The 20,036-nt window shown below is 38.1% G+C and overlaps 1 protein-coding gene across 1 annotated transcript in view; it reads right to left on the minus strand.

Moving 5' to 3' along the window:
• The window catches only part of Spag16 (sperm associated antigen 16), an 848,530-nt gene that overhangs the window by 247,084 nt on the left and 581,410 nt on the right, over positions 1–20,036 (minus strand). Inside the window, exon 15 of the mRNA XM_051154139.1 lies at positions 18,404–18,469. Within this exon, the coding sequence (XP_051010096.1) occupies positions 18,404–18,469 (66 nt within the window). The remainder of the gene's footprint in view (positions 1–18,403; positions 18,470–20,036) is intronic.

The following is a 20,036-nucleotide window of genomic DNA, read 5'->3' on the forward strand; positions in this document are numbered from 1 at the left end:
TCCTGAAATACCCCTTAAGCACTAAAAGGGCATGTTCTGTCATTAAAGTAGAACAGGCTGAATTAGATAACAAAGCTAGCAGAATACCAGCAAGTGTACATTAGCAAAGGACTAATTGAGCAAGCTAGGGATGACAGGGATAAGGCAGAAGAGATACTAAAAATATATGGATTCAACAGACTTCTGGCAACAAGTGTGTTCTTGGTTTTGTTTTCCTCACTTGGGGTCAGAAGAAAGAGACATGATCGATAAGAGACCTCAGTCATCTTATAGTTCATGATTAGATAGAACTGGAAACGGACAAGAGGAATTAAATGACAGAATTAGGTACCTAGGTGTTTAGAATATGTACTAAACACCTGATCAAGAGTATGGGATCTGAAATGGTTTCTTCCAAGAGAGCATCACTATGATTAGGTTCTTCAGAGAAAGACAGCCTTCAGGAAACGGTAACGTTATAGATAGATTAAGAACATGGACAAATATCAGAGAAAAGCAGACAGAGTGATATCATTCAACTGGAAGGTGGCATATCATATTATGAGAGTACAAGCCAGAAATTCCATATTAGTCCATAGAAAATGAGGTGAGTTCATAATGAGATTAACAATGTAAAACAACAACAACGACAATGACAGCAACAACAAAACAACTGTGTTTTGGAGCATGTATGGAACTACGTTTTTCTCCTTACAATTCAAACCTGAGTTCACTTTGGCTCACCTCCTTCCTGCTTATCATTGCTCAGTTTCCTTACATGTCACTTTATTTGCTGTTCCTATAAAACACACACACACACACACACACACACACACACACACACACATTTCTGCTTCCTCTTTCCACTGCTTTGGATGTTTATTTCTTATTTCCTATCTCTTTCCTTTGCAGATATTAATGTGTTTGCAGCTTGGTTCCAACACTGCTCCTAAAAATTCTTCCAGCTAACGTTATATTCCTCCTCTTGCTCTCACTAAACAGAGACAAGAAACATAGAAAGCAAACTAATTTTCTTTTTGGCATGCAACTTGTCTTTCACTTCTAGTCTTCATTGTTAAAAAAAATGGAATATGTGAGTAATTAAAAAAGGGAACCATGGCAACCAACGAACAGAATTTTTAGTTTAATTTTAATTATCCATAATTAACATTTCTTCCTGTAGTCGGTAGTATCACATTAGAGTTTTCAAATTAAAAATGTTTCTATCTTTGTAAAAAGTTATTTTAGACAGAGCTGTTCTAGACCATGTGTACTATTTGAGGATTACATACTTAGCAAAATATTTGAACAAATGGATGAATATATGAATAACTCATATCTATGTCTGGGTAGTCAAAGCAAAGTGTTAAATTTTCTTCTACAGACTGTGATTAAACTCTGTCACACTCTTACCAGACATTACCACTGATTGAGTCCTTTTATTTTACTTTATTTTTTTGAGGACTTACAGTTTTAGAATACTTTTTGGTGGAAGATTTCCTGTATATTCCCAGCCTCTTGAACAAGTTCAGGTTTCTCACTATGAGCACCTCCCATCAGAATGTGTAACTGGTGAACCTGCCTTGGCACATCAGTCATCAACGTTTATATCAGTATGATTCAGTCTTGGTGATCTATGGTCGGTAGATTTGTTGAAAGGCATACATGTATGTCATTACAATACCACATAGTACTTCTATCTCCCTAAAATTCTTCCATGTTTTTACCTTTAGTACTTTTATATTATGGAAGATAAATATAATGGAGACGTGTTCTGGCTGGATGCCCAACTGTAATGCTATATACAGAAAATAGTGGGTTCCTGAAAGCCAAGGAAAGAAAAGGTTTGTGTAAATCACACAGCATTCCTACTCTTGGGACCATTTTGAAGACATAACCTCATTCAAGGAGAAATAGAAACTCCTAGCATGGATTATGAAAATAATGCATTTTGCCTTTGGCAATGAACATCTTCATAAAGCACTAAAGAGCAGCGTTTTGACCCTCAAGTGAGCTTTCTTCATCTTCGTGATCATTCCTGGCATTAGAGCAGACACCTGTGAGCTACATCTTCACCATGTGTGCCCTTGTTACTCCTTCTGGTAGGGCATGTTATGTATAAAACTATCTTTTATGATGCATTTAGGTAGTATCTTGGTTATTGCATGATTATGCCAAAGAGATATCATGACAAAAACAACTTACAAAAGAAAACCTTTAATTTGGGGCATGCTTATAGATTCAGAAGGTTAGTCTTTGGTTGTCATAGTGGGGAGCATGGTGGCGAGCCTTTATGGCACTAGAACCAAGAGTTCACAGCTGATCCTCAACTTTCAGGTAGAGAGAACAAGACTAGACTTCGCATGAACTTTTGAAAGCTCAAGGCCCACTCACAGTGTAACACCTCTTCCAACAGGGCCACACCTCTTAATCCCTCTTAAACAGTTCCATCAAGTGGACAGAGAAAGTGGTCAACCGTTCAAATATCTGAGTGTGCAGGGGTCATTTTCATTCAAACCACCAAACATAGGAACATTCTGTGTTGTCCATGTGGTAAAGTAAGATAAAGAGCGCGAACTAGAGAGCTCTGTTGAATTCTTAATTCTGCATTGCAACATTTTGTTTTGCAACTTTTGTTGTTGAGCCAGCTACTGAGTATTGGGCCATAAACTTTCAGGCTTCAAAAGGGACTATAATGTATTTGTTTGTTTGTTTGTGTATTGTAGTTCTGCCAAGTCTCTCTTTGTAGGCCTGCCTGGTCAAGAATTCTAGATCTTTTTGAGATTGCCGGTTCAGTATTAATCTTTATCTTTATTAGGAGGAGAGATTTCCTGTAATTTTTAAAAAGAATGCTAATACATCTTCAGCACTCATTTTATGTTAGACCTATTGACACTCAGAAGCAAATGCTAATAATATTCTTTGCATGTTACAAAGCACTAACAAACCAGTATACCTTTTTGCATGAAACTAACTTTTTTTAGAAGTACAAAATTGAAACAGTGATTTAGAAGACTGCATAAGAGGAGCTGGGGAGATAGTTCAGTGGTTAAAAGCACTGTTTGCTCTTCCAGAGGTCCTGAGCTCAATTCCCAGCAACCACATGGTGGCTCACAGCCGTCTCTAATGTAATTTAATGCCCTCTTCTGGCATTCAGTTGTACATGCAAATAGAGGTCTCATGTACAATAAATACATAAAATCTTTAAAAAGAAGAAGACTGTATATGAAAACACAGAACTTTAAGAGACAGGAGAGTAATGAGGTAAACCTTAGAGTGACGTGACACTGTGGTGAGTTCCTGGGGAGAGAAAAGAAAGGCAGGACACAGTAGACTTCTAAATTGAGGAGTAGAGGCTAGGAAGAGTAGATGTCTATGGAGCAAAGAATAGTATTTGGCATATGAATAGAAGGAAGCTACCTAGGGGCACAGAACCATCTGAAAGGATTAGAGCATCGTTCTGTTCTCAACCTTGATAATGCTGTGACCCTTTAATATAATTCCTCATGTTGTGGTGATCCCCAAACAAAAATTTATTTTTACTACTTCAGAACTATATATTTACTACTGTTATGAATATAATGAATGCAAATATTTGTGTTTTCTGATGGTCTTAGACAACCCTTGTGAAAAGGTCTTTCAAAGGGGTCCTGGCCCACACGTTGATCACCAGTGGATTAGTAGAATCAGGAAAAAATGTGCTCATACAGTTTTGCCCACAGCACTGCCTTTTCAGGAGCCAGGCCTTCAGGTTCTAGGTCAATGGGTAGACTGACTAGACTACAGAGATGGCTCTGGCTCCTGTAGTGAGGAAATGATTAGCTACAGACTAAGCATTACCCTGTCCCACCTAATGAATCTACAAGTAGACCTGGAAGTACTCATGGCTTCTAAGTATTTGAATAATATTTCAGAAAAAAAGATCAATATTTTAGAGTACAAAAATATGTATCATCTAAAATAATTAAGTTAATGAATTTTTGAACTACTGAGTTCATATAATATCTCTATTATGTGCATGAGAAAACCGAGGCCATCTCTCATTTGCATGTCTGGCGACCAACACTAGGAGGACAATCTTAGCCTGAAAGAGTTCAAAATCACTAGGAAAGCAAGTACAGAGTTGGGAATATATATGAAAATCAGATGAAATGGTCTTATTCTTAGCTTTGGGATTAGTTTTGATGAATGCTGTTGCTTAATTTGGACACAGTGATCTTGGAATGAAAGCTGCAGGTTAAATTAGAGGTTGAGGAGAAGGGAAGATCAGAACTCTAGAACAGCTTGGACTTTTTAAAAAAGTTTTTTGTGCCTTTTCCTATTAAACTTGGAAATCTACAATTTAATTAAAGTATGCTAACAGCTCTCCAACCGGGTCATAAAGCAATCATAGCATCTCGCACATCTACAGTTATTGTGGCTGTCCACCTGCATAATTCATCTACTTTATACAAACAGACATATACATACACACAACATATTTTGTCAAGATGATTACAACTTGAGCGATTTTTTTAACTCTGTGAACTTGTTTTCTTCTAAACAATTATCTTTAAATAAAACACTGCTGCTGCATAGATTTACATATGAATGGAGCCTGTGCTATTCCTCCTATTTCCTAAAACAGGCGCAGACGATGGCGATCCAACTTCACATTTTCCAACATTCAGATGTTTCAAAATACCAGTTAGCCAAATGCTAAAATGCTTTGATCCCTTTAATCAAAGTGCTCTCGCTGATCTTTTCTAGAACATTCTGACACACAGTACTATTAGTATTGTGTTATGATGAGTTGACCAAAGAAACTTATTCATACTTTGAAAAGATGTGGAAATTTCTTCTTTTAAAGGGATTCAGTAAAAATGATTAGTCATTCATTAAGTATCGATCATTCAAGCATTTCCTGTTAGAAATGCCTGAGTTTCCTGCCAGGTTGTAGGGTATGGAAGAGAGCTGAATATACAATTAGAAAGAAATAGGACATTGTCTTAGATCTCAGGGAGTAGTAATGGAATCATCTTGAGGAAGTTAATAAGCAAACTGTCCAAGCAAGATGATGTCCATAACCTTGAAACTTTATGCTTTAGGTAGGCTTATAGATAAAATAGATGTGTGATAAAGATCTGATTTCACAAAATTGAAAAGTGTACCTTTATGCTTTCTTTGTCCCCGAATGAACAAATATTCTCTTTGTTAACCTGTTACTCGGCTCACCCCCACTCAGCTCTAGCTCTTTCCATTACCAAATCAGGAAATGAAGCATTCCTTTCGAGGCTTGAAATAAATAGCATGTGATTTTGTTGGAGCAGTTTTTGCATAAATTTACATAAGAAACTGAAGATCACTGTACCCCCTGAAGAGTAAAAGCTAGCCACCCTTGGTACCACACTGGAAATAGTATACCAGGGATGACAATTTTAATGATGCAGGCACTTAGATTCATTAGTCTGTTGTCCTTTGTCAAGAGGGGAAAGCCAGTCCTTTTATATTTCAGAGTAATGGCCGGGAAGGAGAGGGATGACAACACAAGGGAAAGAGCACAAGACTTCTGCTGCAGTCTCTAGAGGACACAGGGACTTAGAATCTTGGGTGACATATTCAGCAGCAGAGTTAGCAGCAAAGAGTAGAATTTCAGACAAGTCCAGGTTGGAAAAGATATGACTATTTCTTCTTTCTTTCTTTCTTTCTTTCTTTCTTTCTTTCTTTCTTTCTTTCTTTTGAGACAGGATTTCTCTGTTTAGCCTTGGCTCTCCTGGACTTGCTCTGTAGACCAGACTGGCCTCGAATTCACAGCAATCCACCTACCTCTGCCTCCCAAGTGCTGGGATTAAAGGCGTGTGCTTTTATTCCCCTAATAAAATTCCATAGTAGAGTGAGGTGCCTATGACAAATGTGTAACACATTTTACTAATTCCAAGTTAGTCATTTAAGGACTTCAATATAAATAACTTTAAAAATAGGTGTTTTTATACTTCCTGGATAAATATATCATTGTCTTGCAAAGTAGGAGCAACATGTTAATGACTATTCTTAGTAGGAATGCCCTTTTGCTCTTTAATTGCTGCTAGAAGACATTAAAGGTAGCTCCACACAGATCCTGTTAGACCCAGTATATTTATTACAATGGTAACCTAGTGCTACTCTACCTGGCAAAAGTCTCTTTTCAAGTGGCCAATTATTATTGATTAATACAGTATTCACTGGAGTAACACTGCTGGGGTAACCTTCAATAACTTTGCTTTCCATTAATATGCATATGAGTAGAGGCACATAAATTCAGAGGACTTCCCTATTGGCATAAAGGTGATTCGTGAGCGACATCTATGTCATCATCACATTACATTTGTGAAGCTCATGCTAATAAGCACATTATATATCTGCTCAGAGGTACTGATTAAAAATATTCTATTACTAAAGACAGACTAAAGAAAAACTCATATACAAATAAAATTCTTAGCCCATATAAATACTATTTTTATTGGAGTTTCTGTTTTATTTTTATAGTTTGCATTTGTGTATTTGTTCTTTGACAATTTAATTTTCTAAGAACTTGTTTATTAAGCTGCAATTTTCCTATTTGTGACCTCTCATTAGATTTTCTTTTGCATTTATTGATTTATTTATTTTGTGTATGGAGGAGGTGGGAGTCAAATGCATTTCATGCTGCATGTGGCATACATGTCAGTGCAATTTGCAGGAGACCTGTGGTTCTACCATGTGGGTCCCATGGACTGACCTCAGATCATCAGGATGGTAACCAGCACCTTTACCTATCAAGCCATTACATTGGCCCTGTTGCCTCTGATTATACTTTTTTTTATTGTCATGAGTAAAATATCTCTATATGTTGAGTATATGGTTATTTGTCCCTGAAATGTTCTTTGGAGACAGCAAGGTTATAATCATGGTACTGCATGGATTTTACTTACTTGTGGATTCATTTTTACCATCTTTATATGACAGAATGGGGAAATAATATGTAGTCCATAATTTAATGACTTGGTCTCTTTCATAGTTCTAGTTCAGTATTTAAACTGAAAACTATTTCTAATAAAAAAAATCCCTCAGTCTAAGAAGATACCTAGAATCAAGCCCAATAAAAAAGAAGCTAGGTTCCTTGAAGACTGTTATCCTATTTTTTACCCCACCCCCAGCCCGCTCAGATGGAGAGGACAACATGCCTGTCAGCCAGAGAAAAAGATGCTCCTGTGAATCACTTCAAGCAGCAAGTCGGGGAACACCCTCCAACCCTGGAGCAGAAAGCATGAACAAGAAACTGCATCCTCTCAGGAAACACAGAAGAGGAAGCAGGCACCAACATCTACATGGTGATAACCCTCAGGGCAGATCCAAACCCACAGAATAAAATCATGTTGGTTCCAGGAAGTTCCGGTCCTTCTGATGGAAGACAGAAAGTTTTAACTATTTTCTCCAAAAGGTCATGATTGTTATACAATTAAATCCCATCTACAAGAAGGGCAGGCTCTGCTGGTGGTGTGGCATATTAACTAGCAGTCACTTATTAAGGTGTGGATTCAGTGGGTCACATTCACTGGAGAACACACAATTAAGTGAGGAAAATTACATTAAGGGAGATAATCAAGTATTCTTGTAATTACGCTATGAGTAAATTGGTGTGACAATTCCTTTTGCTCTAATTATATGATTCGAGGACAATGCAGGATGCATTAGACATCATCCTTATACATAAAGCAACCTCTTAAGAAAACTTATGTTGTTTATCATATATGTACTTTTCACACCTTTAAATGAAATGCAAGAGCAAACACTATCATGAGAGATGTCTGATTTTATTACTGGTATTTGGATGTTTTCAGAGCATTTTTTTTATCTGTAAAACAATTTAACTGAGAGTATTTTGTATTAGAAGATCATCTCCCTAAAACAGTAATATTTTGAAAAGGATTTTTGTCTCTATAAATAGAAAACATAGTTTGAATTATTTTGGTACTCTTTTCTTCAATTCAATCATGAGAAGGCTACAAAGCATATTAAAATTAACAATCAATAATAGAAAATAAATGTAAGCATGCCACAGCAAACACTGTCCTGTTTTCTTGATTGTCTTTTGAATTCAGACCTAGAGTGACATTCTGATATTTGCCAATCAACAAATATATATTGATTTGCTTCTACAACAAGAATCATATCAGTATCTATGGAGTTAAAATGTTAAGGTATTATAGAAAATATTCTTTTATAATTATTATAATCAGGTCATAATGTATAAACAAACATATATGGAGCCACAGATATGTTCTGGGGGTAATTTTAGATGGCCAACACCACATCATGTTTAACTGAGAAAATGAGCCTAGGTGTCAGTTATTTCTCTGTCAGCTGTCCATCTCCAGATATGGAATTGAGTCTGGTGTGTGTGCCCTGGTCATTCTGTCCCCTCACACCATGATGCTGCCACGCTGGGAACTCGATCTTGGGACATCTGCTTGATTTTTCATCCTTCCACTCTTGGCATATTTTACCTAGATATGATTTCTCACAGTCTACATTATTTTCTTACTGTCTCTGGTTCTTACGAAGATATGAGGTCCATAAAGACAGGGCTTGGTATTCTTTTCAGCTGAACCCACAGTCTTGAGGGCAGTGCCCAGGACACAGTGGTGCTAAGGGAAGGGATGCTAAGTTTGAACTTCCTATGGAACTGTTGTCATAAATGTCAAGACTCATTATAAATACAAAACATATAATCTTTATACTCAAAGAGGAAATAGCAGAAAATATGACACAGCACATAGCCTCTGATTTTTTTGCTCCTTTGAAAAAATTACATTGATATAGAATCACCATCATCTACAGATAGAAGTTACTGAAGACGTTGCATGATATAATCTTAAATATACTTTTATTTTTGCTATTTTTGGTGTGATATTTCTAGGAATAGAAAAATATAGCAGAGAAAAAAATTATTCCTTTATTTTCTAGATAATGTTTGAGTGTCTGCTTATGTAAACTTGTCCTTTGTTTACCAATCATAATGTTTGCATTGTTTCCTTGCGGACGATTAAGCCTTATTTAAGAAAATATTTACTTAAAATAAGCCTAGAAGATGTTTAATTTTTTGAGTATATAGGAACAATGAAACCATTCAAATATAGAATAAAATAACATGTCATATAGCCCTAAGTTTTCTTTTTTATTGTTGTTTTCCTAATTTCTCTAGGTGGAAAGGACCTGATGTACTGCTTTACAGTTTACAGAATTTTGAATTATGTATCATATAGGTGCAGGAATGAATATGAACTGGCATCAAATATCAATATTATTGATCCATCTAAATACTGGCTGACATCAAGCTGGATTTCTAAAGAAAGAAATATAATTGAAATTTTTGTATTATTTAAATACTTCCTGACAATATTGTCCTCCTCTTGCATGACCTAACTTGTTTGTATTTTTATATGAAATGGCCAGAAACTAGGTACATTTTGGTTCTACTTAAATATATTAGAACACACACATTCACACACACACACACACACACACACACACACACACACACACACACACACACGGGGTCAGGGAACTGGAGACACTTGTTCATGGACGATTTTGAAGAAATTTAATGCAGATATGCCCATATAGAGGAGACTTAAAAAAAGCCTAACTCCAGTTACACTTAAACCATACCTGATCCCTGGAGCTCCACTTTTTTGGGCCCACAACTCAACCTGCATTACCAGAGGCCTGCCAATATCAGAGACAGCCACATGCATAACGGCCAACATAAGAATGAATTTAACAAGAGCCAGGGCAATAAGGCTCTACTAGAACCCAGCTATCGTACGATCGCAAGCTAAAGCTGTCCTAACATAGGTGAAGCACAAGAAAGTGATCTTAAATTCAATCTTATGAAGATAATAGAGGTTGTTAAAAAATAAATGAATAAACCCCTTTTTATAGCAAAATAAAAGGATACAGAGGGTCCTAGAAATCTACAAGTAGAACAATATGATAGGCAGATTTGGGCCCAGGGGTCCCGCTCAAACTAAGGCACCAGCCAAGGACAATACAGGAGGTAAACTTTAAACCCCTACCCAGATCTAGCCAATGGTCAGAATATTCTCCACAGTTGAGTGGAGAGTGTGATACAACTTTCTCACGTACTCTGGTGCCTCACATTTGACCATGTCCCCTGGAGGGGTGACCTGGTGGCACTCAGAGGAAGGACAGCAAGTAGCCAAGAAGAGACTTGATACCCTATGAGAATATACAGGGGGACGTAATCCCCCTCAGGAACAGTCATAGGGGAGGGGAATAATGGGAAAATGGGGGTGGGGGGGGAGGAATGGGAGGATACAAGGGATGGGATAAACATTGAGATGTAACAAGAATAAATTAATAAAAAAATAAAAATAAAAGTGCTAAAAAAAAAAAAAAAATAAAGTGCAGAAAGATACAAAGAGGTGGAGGAAATGAATAAAATAGCCCAAGATCTGAAAATGGATATAGAAGCAATAACGAAAACATAAATTGAGGGAATACTGGAGATGGAAAACCTAGGTAAGAAAACAGAAATTACAGACACAAGCATCACTAACAGAGTACAAGAGAGGAAAGGGAGAGTCTAAGGGGTAGAAGATATGATAGAAGAAATTGATATATCTGTTAAAGAAAAAGTCAAATTTAAAATGTTTCTATCACAAAATATCCTGGAAATTTGGGCCACTATGAAAAGATCAAACCTACCAATAACAGAAATAGACAAAGGAGAAGATTCCCAGCTCAAAGGCCCAGAAAATATTTTCAGCAAAAGCCTGTACCTCACAATATTGGAAAATCTAAATGAAATGGATGATTTTTTTTTGATAGACATCACTTACCAAAGTTAATTAAAGAGCAGGTAAATAATTTAAATAGACCTGTAACCCCTAAGGAAATAGAAGGAGTCACTAAAAGTCTCCAAACGCCCCTCCCCGCAAAAGCCGTCTTTAAGATGGTTTTAGCACAGAATTCTACTAGATTTTCAAAAGAAGAGCTAATATCAATACTCTCCAAACTATTCTACAAAATAGAAACTGAAAGAACCTTGCCAAACTAATCCTATGAGGCCACAGTCACCCTGATACCTAAACCATACAAACACTCAACAAAGGACGAGACTTTTAGACCAATTTCCTTATGAATATTAACGCAAAAACACTCAATATAATACTTGCAAATTGAATCTGAGAACATATAAAAAACATCATCCACCATGATCAAGTGAGCTTCATCCCAGCAATGCGGGGATGGCTCAACATATGAAGATCCACCAATGTAATTCACCATATAAACAAACTGAAAGAAAAAAAAAGCACATGATTATATCATTAGATGCTATAAAAGCCTTTAACAAATTCAACACCCCTTCACGTTAAAAGTCTTAGAAAGCCAGGTGTGGTGGCACATGCCTTTAATCCCAGCACTCAGGAGGCAGAGGCAGGCGGATCGCTGTGAGTTCAAGGCCAGCCTGGTCTACAAAGTGAGTCCAGGATAGCCAAGGATACACAGAGAAACTTTTTCTCAAAAAAAAAAAAAAAAAAAAAAAAAAAAAAAAAAAAAAAGTCTTGGCGAGATCAAGGATACAAGCCACATATCCAAACACAATAAAGGCAATAAACAGCAAGCCTAACATTAAATTAAATGGAGAGAAACTTAAAGCACGTCCACTAAAACCAGGGACAAGACAAGGTTGTCCACTCTCTGCACACCTATTCAACATATTACTTGAAGTTCTAGCTAGTGCAATAAGACAGCTACAGGGGATACAACTGGAAAGGAAGAATTTGAAGTTTTGCTATTCACAGATATGACAGTATATATAAGTGACCATCAAAATACTACCTGAAACTCATATGGCTGATCAACATCTTCAGCAAAGTGGCTGGACACAAAATGAAATAAAACAATCAGTATCCCTCCTTTGTACAAGTGATAAATGGGCTGAGAAAGAAATTAGGGAAATGACACCCTTCACAATAGGCAAAAATAGTATAAACTACTTTGGTGTAACTCTAACCAAGCACGTGAAAGACCTGTATGATGAACTTCAGGTCTCGGAAGAAAGAAATTGAAGATGATATCCGAAAATGGAAAGATCTCCCGTGCTTATGGATCAGCAGGATTAGCATAGTCAAAATGGCTATCTTACCAAAAGTGCTCTGTAGCTTTCATGCAATTCCCATCAAAGTAACACAATTCTTCACAGACCTTGAAAGGCCAATTCTCAACTTCATATGAGAAAAACAAAACAAAACCCCAGGATAGCTAACACAATCCTGTAGAATAAAATAACTTCTAGAGGTATTATGGTCCATGATTTCAAGCTGTACTACAGAGCAATAGAAATAAAAACCACATGGTACTGACATAAAAGCAGGTTGATCAATGGAATTGAACCAAAACCCCATAAATAAACAAACCCACATACCTACGGACTTGATTTTCAACAAAGAAGTAAAAAACATACAATGGAAAAATAAAGCATCTTCAACAAATGGAGCTGGTCCAACTGGATGTATACATGCAGAAGAATGCAAATAGATCCATATTTATAACTCTGTACAAAACAAAAGTCCAAGTGGATAAAATCCTTGACATAAAAGTGGATACACTAAATCTACTAGAAGAGAAAGTGGGGTATAGCCTTGAATACAGTGGTACAGGAGACAACTTCCTGAATAGAACACCAACAGCTCAGGCATTAAGATCAACAATTAATAATGGGACCTCATGAAACTGAAAGGCTTCTGTAAGACAAAGGACACTGTTAATAAAATGAAACAACAGTCTACAGATTGGGTAAAGATCTTTACCAATCCTACATCCAACAATGGGCTAATATCCCAAATATAATGAACTCAAGAAATTAAACAACAATAAACCAAATAATCCAATTAAAAAGTGGGCTACTTAACTAAACAGAGAATTATTAACAGAAGAATCTCTAATGGCTAAGAAGCATTTAAAGAAATATTCAGTGTCTTTAGTCATCAGAGAAATGTAAATCAAACAACTCAAAATCCATCCTACACCCATCATAATGGCTAAGATAAAAGCTCAAGTGGGAGCAGATGCTGGGGAGGATGTGGAGCAAGGGTAACACTCCTCTACTGCTAGTGAGAGTACAAACTTGTACACCCACTGTGGAAATTAATCCGGAGGTTTCTCAGACAATTGGGACTAATTCTACCTCAAGACCCAGCTATGCTACTCTTAGGCATATATACAAAAGATGCTTCACCACTAGGACACTTGCTCAACTATGTTCATAGAAGCTTTATTTGTAATAGAGAGAAGTTGGAAACAACCTAATTGTCCCTCAACTGAAGAATGGATAAAGAGAATGTGGTACATTTACACACTGGAATACTACTCAGTTATTAAAAAACAAGGCATCGTGAAATTTGCAGAAAATTAGATGAAACTAGAAACGATCATTCTGAGCGAGGTAACCCTGACCCAGAAAGACACACAGGGTGTGTAGTTACTTATTAACCATAAAGTACAGGATAGCCATCCTACAGTCCACAGGCCCAAAAGCTAACTAACAAAGATGGCCCAAAGGAGGAGACTTAAATCTCACTCAGAAGGGAAAATAAAATGAACATCTAAAGTAGATGGAGAGATAAGGTAAAGGCAGATGCATAAGAGTGGGGGTGAGGACGGGGACAATGGTGGCGGTTAGTGGTGGGAAAAGGAGAGGAGGGCTTGGAGAGAGAAACTTATAAGGGAGCATCTTTGGGGTGGGGGAGGCTCCTAGAAGTCTATGCTGGTGATCCTACCTGAGACTCCTAGCACAGGGGGATATGGAGCCAGAAGTGACCACCTCCTGTAGTCATAGGTGTCTTCCAGTGGAGGGAGAGGGACACTAACCCACACACAAAACTTTCCACACAACCAATGAATGACTGGCCAAACTTGAGTCACATGCCATGAGAGAAACCCCACCACTGACACTACTGACACTATTCTACTATTCCTGCAGACAAGAGGCTAGCATAACAGTTATCTGAGTGGCTTTATACAGCAGCTGATGAAAACATGTAGAGACCACAGGCAAACATTAGGTGGAGCATGGGGAATCTTATGGAAGAAAGGGAGAAAGGATTGAAAGAATGAGAGAGGTTAAGGACACCACAAGAAAACAACAAAATCAACTAACCTGGACCCATAGAGTCTCACACAGACTGAACCACCAACCAGAGAACATCCACGGAATGGTTACAGGACCTCACACATATGCAATAGATGTACAGCTTGTCCTCATGTGGGACCTCTAACAGTAGGAGCAAGGGCTGACCCTGACCCTGTCGCCTGCCTTTGGATATCTTTCTTCTAACTGGAAGGCCTTGACTAGCCTCAATAGAAGAAGATGTGCACAATCCTACTTCAACTTGATATGTCAAGGCCAGTTGATACCCTGGGAAGTGTCTTCTTCTCTGAGTAGAAGTGGGGGGTGGCACGGGGAGGTGAGGGAAGGTGAGAGGGGAGGGTGGGACTGGGAGGAGAGTAGGAAGAGGAACTTCCTACCAGGATGCAAAGTAAATTAATTAATTAATTAATGAAAACAACTCACAAATGACAGCTCATGTTGGTGAGGATGTGGAGCAAAGGGAATACTCCTATATGTGGGTATGTGAACTTGTACAGCCGTTTTGGAAATTTGGAGGTTTCTCATAAAATTAGGAGTCAATCTAACTCAAGACCCAGCCATACTACTTCTGGGCATATACCAAAAAGACTATGCATCCTACCACATAGACATTTTTTCAGCTTTGTTCACATTAGCTTTACTCATAACATTCAGAAGCTGGAAACAACTTAGATGTCCCTCAACTGAAGAATGGATAAAGAAAATGTACATTTACACAATAGAGTATTACCCAGGTATTAAACACAAAGCTATCATGAACTTTTTATGCAAATGGATGGAAACCATCACCTTGAGTGAGGTAACCCTGATCCAGAAAGACAAACATGGTTTGTACTCACTCTTAAGTGGATTTTAGCTGTAAAGCAAAAGACAATGATGCTACAGTCCACAGACCCAGAGAAAGTAAGTAATAAGGAGAGATGAAGGGGGGACCAAAAATTTTCCTGATGAAGGGCAAATGGAATAGATTTTGCTGGTGGACTAGGGATGGGTGGGGTTGGAAACAGGAGCGATCGGGTTGGGAAGGAGGGATAAAACACTGGGAGAAACAATTGGAACTGGGGAACATTTTGGGGGAGAGGTAGAAACCTAGGGCAATAGGAAACTCCATAGAACCTATGAGCATAACCCTAGCAAAATCTCCTAGTAATGGGGGATACGAAGTCTGAACTGGCTATCTTCTGTAACCAGGCAAGACCTTAAGTAGAGGGATTGGGATATGGACCTAGCCACAAAGCCTGTGACCTACAGTTTGTCCGATCTGCTGAGTGTTCTGGGATCAGAGCCTGGCAGAATCAAAGAGACCAGAGACACTTCATTCAACAACTGTTGGGAGCAGATGTAGAGTACCACAGCCAAACATAAGGCAGAACATAGGGAGTCCTGAGGAGGGAGAGGAAGGACAAGAAGTCAGGGACACCACACAAACATGGCCCACAGAATAAATGTACTGGGACTCAAGCAGTGATTGGGGAGCCTGTAAGGGTCTGACCTAGGTCCTCTGCATGTATGTTATGGTGAGTAGCTTGGCTTTCTTGTGGGTACCCTAACAGTGGGAGTGGGGCTGGGGAGTGGGAGTTTGGGGTGTGTGGGGGTGTTGTCTCTGACTCTTTTGCCTACTTGTGGTACCCTACTATGTTGCATTGTCCAGCTTTTTTGTGGTAGTCATGTCCCCAAGAAGCCTGCTCTTTTCTGAGGGCAGGTGGGGGGTAGATGTGGGGGAAAAGAGAAGTAGAAGAGAGGCTGGGGGCAGGAGATGAAGGGAAAACTGTTGTAGGGATGTAACATATGAGAGGGGCTGGGGGCAGGAGATGGAGGGGAAACTGTTGTAGGGATGTAACATATGAGAGAAACACAATAGAAAACCAAATCACCTACACAGGTTATATGTCACCTTATGTACTGTGTGACAAGTTAAAAACATAAATTATATTGTTTGATAAAAGATTTTATTTCAGTGAGATATATAAAAGTGGAAGGAGTTGCAAAGAAAACCAAGTTTCTTCAAAATATTGTGTTACAGAATATTTAAAAACATTTTAAATAAGTACCTACTTCTAAAAGAAAAATCAGTAAGGAATGAAGATACTATCATTCTCGTAAGCAATGACTTAAAATTCAACTCACATATTTTTCAGAGCCATTTGCAAATTGTTTCTGTAAATGTCTCTAAGACTGTTAGCACTGTTTGACTTTGACGTCTGCTTACCAATACCAAACTGCAGAGTTTTCCTGAAACTGTTTGTGAATACAGCAAAATGCAATTTTAGCTGTTAATGTAATGTCAGTGCCTACTCTAGAGGCATCAGGCAATGAGCAAGGCTAATATGTAATTAAAATCTACTTGTTGCATGCCTATGCAGTATATACCACGATTGCTCCCACCGCTTGGACTGACGCTGTCCAAGTTAACACTGTCACTACGGCTCTGTGTTCTGTATTCGCTGTTCTATCCCAGCTTCCTGACATTCCTCAGCGGGTGTGCTACAGAAGGTGCATTTGCAAAGCAGATAATGCAGGGCGACCAAGAATTTCACCCCAGAATGTCAGCCATCATAACCATAACAAAACACCATACTTGATACATCTTCCAGAAGAGCTCAACTAGTGGGAGTTTCCAAAAGCCTTCGAGGTGCTGGTTTGGACTGTTGATGAAGCAGCCCTTCTTTCTCTGGTGAGCAGCAGGTGTATGCAGAACCAGGCTACTTACTTTGACTTTGGACACCTGGGACTTAATATCATCTGGCCCTTTGAAATGCATCCAATTAACGTGTATCAGCTGGGGTGGCCAATAGAGCAAATCTAATTTGGGTGTTTCCTTATCTGTTCATGTTACTGTTCATAATGTTGAATGGTGTGTCTTTTTCCCCATGATACTGCTAACCCAAATAAAATGTCTGAATTTTGAAATATAAAATTACTTCATTCCAGCTTCCATTTAATTTTCCTCGAGCATTAGAAGGCATAATAAAGTTTTAGTATAAACATCCTATATCATGTGGCCCATGGTGCTTAACTATCTCCATATTCTGTCAGGAATAAAATTTTACTTGGTAAGTAGGACCAATCCATAATATAATATTTTCAACTAACTGGCTGACTACAGTCAATTAAATGGAATGGTCTGTACAGAGACAAATCTGTTGCAATCTAATTGTGGTGGCACCCATCATTAAAACTCCCAGGAGTGGCAGCCACAGCTTCAGTTGGAGCCTTAACATTCCTTCAGAAGATATAATTTTTAGTGAGTTTTTCCTTCTTTCTTAAAATGACTATGCTGTCATTTTGAAGTTCAAAGTAAGCAATCTATCACATTTCCTTTTCAGCTAATTGGAAAAGAGGAAGAATACAGAATTAGGACTTTTCACTCTACTGGGAACATAGAGATGAATTAAAATGTTAGATATAATTAAGTCATAGAGTTTGAAGAACTTGAGAGGTCGTCTATCTAGTCAAAGTGCTTTCATCCGAGAAGGTGCAGACTTAAATCATTCTCCTACAATTATTATCTGAGACCCTTTACAGATATCCTCAATTAGCTTAGCAATTCAAAGTAATGCTTAACCAGCCTTCTATCCGAACACATCTAGCCATAAATAAAATGCACTTCTTACCAACTTTTATGCAGTAAGCTGAAGAAAATCTGTTTTTCCCCATTGTTTTTTTTATTTTCTACATTTCACTTCTGGCACGTTGACTTTTATTAAAGCTTATGCATTTAAGAATGAAAACTTCTGCCTAGACATGGTGGCATTTACTGAGGGAAGGGAAATATACAAACACACACACACACACACACACACACACACACACACACACACACACACACACGTTTGAGGCTAGTTTGAGATTCAATATTAGCTCAAAGACAGCTCGAGCTAAATAGCAGCACTTTGATTCAAAGATCCAAAGCAATCTAGGCTGTTTGTGTGATACATGCTAAACCTGAGTTCAGTCCTCATAACTGCAAAGAGTTAATACAGCATCTATTCCGTTTACATTCTGAAGCCTATGATGGACATAAGGCTCTAAGGAAGGTGTGTATGTGTGTGTGTGTGTGTGTTTATTTTTGAGCTTTAAAGTTCTTGTACCCATCTTTTTCAACACATTTCTCTATTATCTACAATTAATTTCTCATTCGCTGTCCTCAGCTTATTAAGTTTTTATTTTACCTTGGAAATTACTTTCATTAAAGTTAATTTTGACATATAAAGAATTGTATGGGTTTATTGGGAGACTTGAACTCACCCTAGGTGTGAAGGTGGCATCATTGACGGAATGCATGTGACCATACAGAGACTGCTCACATTTACCCTAGGAGATAAAGTAGAGAGGAGTTTATTATTCATTTAAGGAATGTTCAGTTTATCTATAAAAATGCATTCTTACGATAGAAAATAAAATAGCAGACACGCCATCAAGTACCATTCAAAATGATCACAGCAGGGTTTATTTGAGGTTTTATGGTGTGGCGCTCTGTGCTGGAATTCCACTCTTCCTATTTGGTCCCCGAGCAGGCAGGGACATCTACGTGTGGCTCACATGGTAATTTGTTTAACAGATGGCATCTCCACTGTTGCTGAAGCTGGGGTGGGGGTATATCTATCTTTTTTTCCTTTAAAATTATAAGGTCAGAATGCAATTTCCATTTTTATATGATTATTACATTTATTGAATGGCATAGAACATGTATGGCGATATTTTACACAAGAAGCATTTATGTATTTTGTGGCATACAGACAGATTTCTATCCATTTGCCTTACCTCTTCTAAAATGTATCCAAAATTAAATATGAAATTCTCCAAGGTTCAGTTTAAATGTCTGCACACTGCAATGAGGAGGCTACTCATTGAGGCTTTCATCTTGATAATATTGTTCAAGGAGCGTCTTGACTATATTTGGAAAATAACACCTTTAGAAGCAGGGAAGATTACAACTGTTTGGAGATTCTTGATAAGAACTTTGAAATTCAGATTTCATTGAATAATTTATCCAACAAACAGTTTCTGAATAACTGATAATGTTTGGCATAATTCTATGTGCCTGCTACCTATGTTACAAAATAAAATATATCTTTGTGCTCCCGGACTGTAAGTGAGAGGAGATAACTATTTTGCTTAAAAGGCAGAGAATGTGTTTATAGACGATAAGAAAACATCCAGCCAGATCATAGATAACATTAGTTTGGGGCTGACACATATTGGGGATGAGGAAATCACAGCAATAAGTGCCACTTGGGCATGCTGAGGTAGAGAGAGGGCCTCAGAGTCCAGATCGGTTCCGTTTCCCCTCTCTTCCTCCTCCATGTACAGGAGGTACCCACTGAAGCTCCTTCATGTGTCTGAGGAAATTCTCCCCAAAATAATGCCATCATTCTTAGAACCTCCCCAAACCTCTTTCTCCAGGGAAGATTAAGCAGAAAGGAAGGGGAATGATGTCATTTGAGGAAACTCTGCTCTGCTCTCCAGGTCCAGAACCATTTCTCAGCTCTTGTCTATCCTTTGGGCCCAATCAGTCTCCCCCAAGGCCACTGCTAGTCTTCTAAGATGGGCCCAGCCTCTACTTCCTTCTTTCCTACAAAGAAGGTTATTCAGCAGCTGTTCCTTCTTTGAGCTCCCTGCATGAATGGGCAGGTTAGTAACTTTGTATGGTTTTTATTTTTTGTTTTTGTCTCTCCTGTGTCTCTATTGGATCATTTAGCAAACCTTCAGAAGGCACAGGAAAAATTTCCCTAAGTGTTATAAAGATCTATTGGCAAACACATGATTAGACAGACAAGCCCCTTTGGCCTTAACCAAAATGTAAAGTCTAAACAAAGCCTGCAGCTAGTAAGGGAGATCCGACATGCTAGTAGAATCTGCTTTTGCCAATGCTCCTTTT

This window comes from Acomys russatus, chromosome 12 (genome assembly GCF_903995435.1).
Source record: "Acomys russatus chromosome 12, mAcoRus1.1, whole genome shotgun sequence".
NCBI lineage: Eukaryota > Metazoa > Chordata > Mammalia > Rodentia > Muridae > Acomys > Acomys russatus.